Source organism: Hoplias malabaricus, unplaced genomic scaffold, assembly GCF_029633855.1.
Source record: "Hoplias malabaricus isolate fHopMal1 unplaced genomic scaffold, fHopMal1.hap1 scaffold_70, whole genome shotgun sequence".
In the NCBI taxonomy this organism is placed as follows: domain Eukaryota; kingdom Metazoa; phylum Chordata; class Actinopteri; order Characiformes; family Erythrinidae; genus Hoplias; species Hoplias malabaricus.
Window position 1 is genome coordinate 208,285 of NW_027100952.1, and position 3,921 is coordinate 212,205.

The 3,921-nt window shown below is 51.1% G+C and overlaps 1 protein-coding gene across 1 annotated transcript in view; it reads left to right on the forward strand.

Moving 5' to 3' along the window:
• epb41l2 (erythrocyte membrane protein band 4.1 like 2) overlaps nt 1-3,674 on the forward strand; it is a gene marked incomplete at its 3' end in the record, with an annotated part of 36,493 nt that extends 32,819 nt beyond the window's left edge. Inside the window, exons 10-12 of the mRNA XM_066658890.1 lie at nt 540-692; nt 1,339-1,436; nt 3,448-3,674. Coding sequence (XP_066514987.1) covers nt 540-692; nt 1,339-1,436; nt 3,448-3,674 — 478 coding nt within the window. The remainder of the gene's footprint in view (nt 1-539; nt 693-1,338; nt 1,437-3,447) is intronic.
• Between the last annotated feature and the right edge of the window lie 247 nt (nt 3,675-3,921).

Here is a 3,921-nt window from a genome sequence, read left to right on the forward strand (position 1 = left end):
GGGGAGGCTGAGAGAGAGAGAGAGAGAGAGAGAGAGAGAGGGGGAGAACATCGTCCAGCAGCTGAAAATGTGTTAATCTGTTCCCTCCATCAGAAGCTATTGATCTCTGCTCTTACACACACACACACACACACACACACACACACACGTTCTCTTCTACAGATCTATAAAGACACACACACACTTGTATACAGGCAGATCAGTGGTAGAACAGCGGTGATTTGTTTAAAGGGATGGAGACGCATTAAAAGGGCAGATACAGAGCTATTCAACCGTTTAAACACAGCATTGTCACAACCTCCACAGTCTCCCACACACACAATCCCAGACTCCCACAGTTCACTGGAAGTTTGAGGAACGTTGCTGTAATGGTCAGATATTCCTGAGTCCCAAAAACGTCCTGAACCTCCAGAGACCTCCACAGAGCTGTGTTCACTCAGAAGGGCTTCCGGGACACTCTCTGGGATCAGACTGGGTAGGATGGTGTAGGAATGGAGCTCACTGTGTGTGTGTGTGTGTGTGTGTGTGTGTGTGTGCAGGACTCGGAGGGTGTGGACATCATGTTGGGAGTGTGTGCTAACGGTCTGCTGATCTATAAAGATCGTCTGAGGATCAACCGCTTCGCCTGGCCCAAGATCCTCAAGATCTCCTACAAACGCAGCAACTTCTACATCAAGATTAGACCTGGAGAGGTACACACACACACACACACATGCTGATATTACAGTATGCACAGGAGACCCCTGTGTTCCAGCACGTTCTCCTGATCCTCCTGCGGACCCCGTAGCTAAAACATACACATTCATATTTACACTAACATTAATTAAACAGATTACGCCTTCAGTAAACCTCAGTCCACCTTGTAGATGTAGAGTCAGAGACAGTAGCTCATCTGTCGCTGCACAGTGTGTGTCAGTCGTCCTCTAGTCCTTCATCAGTGACACAGGACGCTGTCGGCTGGATGTTTTCGGTCGGGGGACTGTTCTCAGTCCAGACACTGAGGGGTTTAAAAACTCCAGCAGCACTGCTGTGTCTGATCCACTCTACACCAGCACAACACACACTAACATACCACCACCACGTCAGTGTCACTGCAGCGCTGAGAATGATCCACCACCACATCACACCTGCTCTGTGGGGGTCCTGAGCGCTGAGGAACAGGGAGAGGGGGGTGACGAAGTATGCAGAGCCACAGATGGACTACAGTGTGGAACTACAAAGTGCTCCTGAGTGGTCAGTGGAGCTGAGAGAGTGGAGACTAGGAGGTGGTCTTAATGTTATGGCTGATCAGTGTGCACATATTAAAATGTATTATAAATGTGTGTGTGTGTTGCGTAGACGGAGCAGTTTGAGAGCACAGTGGGATTTAAGCTGCCCAATCATCGTGCAGCAAAAAGGGTCTGGAAAGTGTGTGTGGAGCATCACACCTTCTTCAGGTAAGACACACACACACACACACAGAGCATGTATACACACCTGCAGAAACATATATAGATAAACACGGATACAGACCATTACTCACACTGCTCTCTTCTCCCTCCACACACACACACACACTCTTTAACAGTCCTGGATATTTTGAGTGGTCACATCCATTAAACAGTAATGACTGAAAACTGGTTGCATCTGGTGCCAGATTTTGTGAAGGTGTGGTGTGTGTGTGTGTTTTCTCTCTGGTGTGTTTGAGCTCACTGAGGTGTATAATTGTCCTGTCTCCAGGGGAGACAGAGCCCTATGTGCACTTCCTGTTTGCCTTGATCACTTGTGCGCACACACACACACACACACACACACACACACACACGTGCGCGCGCACACACATACACAAGATTTTTCAAGCACATCTTGACTCACTGTTTGTGTTTCTGTCCTCCATGTTTAACCCTATGTTTAAATGCAGTGTTTCCTGTTCTCCCCTCGCTCTCTCATTCACACACAGACACGCACGCCCCACACACACACGCACGCACGCACGCCCCACACACACACGCACGCCCCACACACACACAGACACACACACACATAACACGCACGCCCCCCACACACACACGCACGCCCCACACACAGACATGCACGCCACACACACACAGACACACGCCCACCCCCCCCCCCCCCCCCCCCCACACACACATCACACACACCCACTCACCCCACACACACACACGCATGCACGCCCCACACACACACACACGCACCACTGATTTCCTCTGGGTGATGATGTATTTGTTAATGATGACACACCCTTTATTGGATTACTCGCACAAAACGTCATCTCTGACACACTCTGACATACGTGTGTGTATGTGTGTGTGTGTGTGTGTGTGTGTGTGTGTGTTTGAGAAAGGGAGTAAGAGAGCTCTGATATATGCAGACACTGTCATTTCTGTTGTGTTTCTCTCTGAGAGGCTGAGTCTCCCTCCTCTGAGCTGAGGAACAGTGGAACTGTGTTCTCTGGAGCGTTGGAGCTCCATCCAGTGTGGGAGAGATGGAGAGAGAGAGATAGAGAGAGGGAGGGAGAGATGGAGAGAGAGAGAGGGAGGGAGAGATGGAGAGAGAGAGAGGGAGGGAGAGATGGAGAGAGAGAGAGGGAGAGAGATGGAGAGAGAGAGGGGGAGAGAGAGAGAGAGATGGAGAGAGAGAGAGATGGAGGGAGAGATGGAGAGAGAGAGGGAGGGAGAGATGGAGAGAGGGAGGGAGGGGAGAGATGGGGAGAGAGAGGGGGAGAGAGAGGGAGAGAGATGGAGAGAGGGAGGGAGGGAGAGATGGGGAGAGAGGGGGGAGAGAGAGGGAGGGAGAGATGGGGGAGAGAGAGGGGGAGAGAGAGGGAGAGAGATGGAGAGAGAGAGAGGGAGGGAGAGATGGAGAGAGAGAGGGAGGGAGAGATGGAGAGAGAGAGGGAGGGAGAGATGGAGAGAGAGAGAGGGAGGGAGAGATGGAGAGAGAGAGAGGGAGGAGAGATGGAGAGAGAGAGAGGGAGGGAGAGATGGAGAGAGAGGGAGGGAGAGATGGAGAGATACAGAGGGAGGGAGAGATGGAGAGGGAGGGAGTGAACATCTGGGCCTGTCCTTTTGTATTTTTCTTCTCTTCCTTTCTATGCTCTGTTTACATCTTATCGTAACAGCATGAAGAGCCTTTAAAGGCACTGGTTTGTTGTGTAGAGTTACTGACTGCACCTTTAAAGGCACTGGTTTGTTGTGTAGAGTTACTGACTGCACCTTTAAAGTCACTGGTTTGTTGTGTAGAGTTACTGACTGCACCTTTAAAGGCACTGTTTTGTTGTGTAGAGTTACTGACTGCACCTTTAAAGGCACTGTTAGTTGTGTAGAGTTACTGACTGCACCTTTAGAGGGGTGTTATGTTGCAGAGAGTTCCTGACTGACCCTTTTAAAGGCAGAGTTTTGTTGTTTGTTGTGGAACTGTTTAAAGGATCCTCCTGTTGTTTTTCAGGCTGACAAACCCGGAGCCGCCCACTAAGTCGAAGTTCCTGACCCTGGGCTCCCGGTTCCGTTACAGCGGGCGGACCCAGGCTCAGACCCGCCAAGCCAGCTCTCTGATCGACCGCCCGGCCCCTTACTTCCAACGGACGTCCAGCAAACGCATCTCACGCAGCCTGGATGGAGGTACTGCCCCCATACTTACCCTCACTCTCTCACTGTCCACTCTCTGTCCACTCTGTGAGACACTCCTCCCTCGGTGCTCCACCTTGTAGATGTAGAGTCAGAGACAGTAGCTCATCTGTCGCTGCACAGTGTGTGTCGCCCGTCCTCTAGTCCTTCATCAGTGACACAGGACGCTGTCGGCTGGATGTTTTTGGTCGGTGGACTGTTCTCGGTCCAGACACTGAGGGGTTTAAAAACTCCAGCAGCACTGCTGTGTCTGATCCACTCTACACCAGCACAACACACACTCACACACCACCAA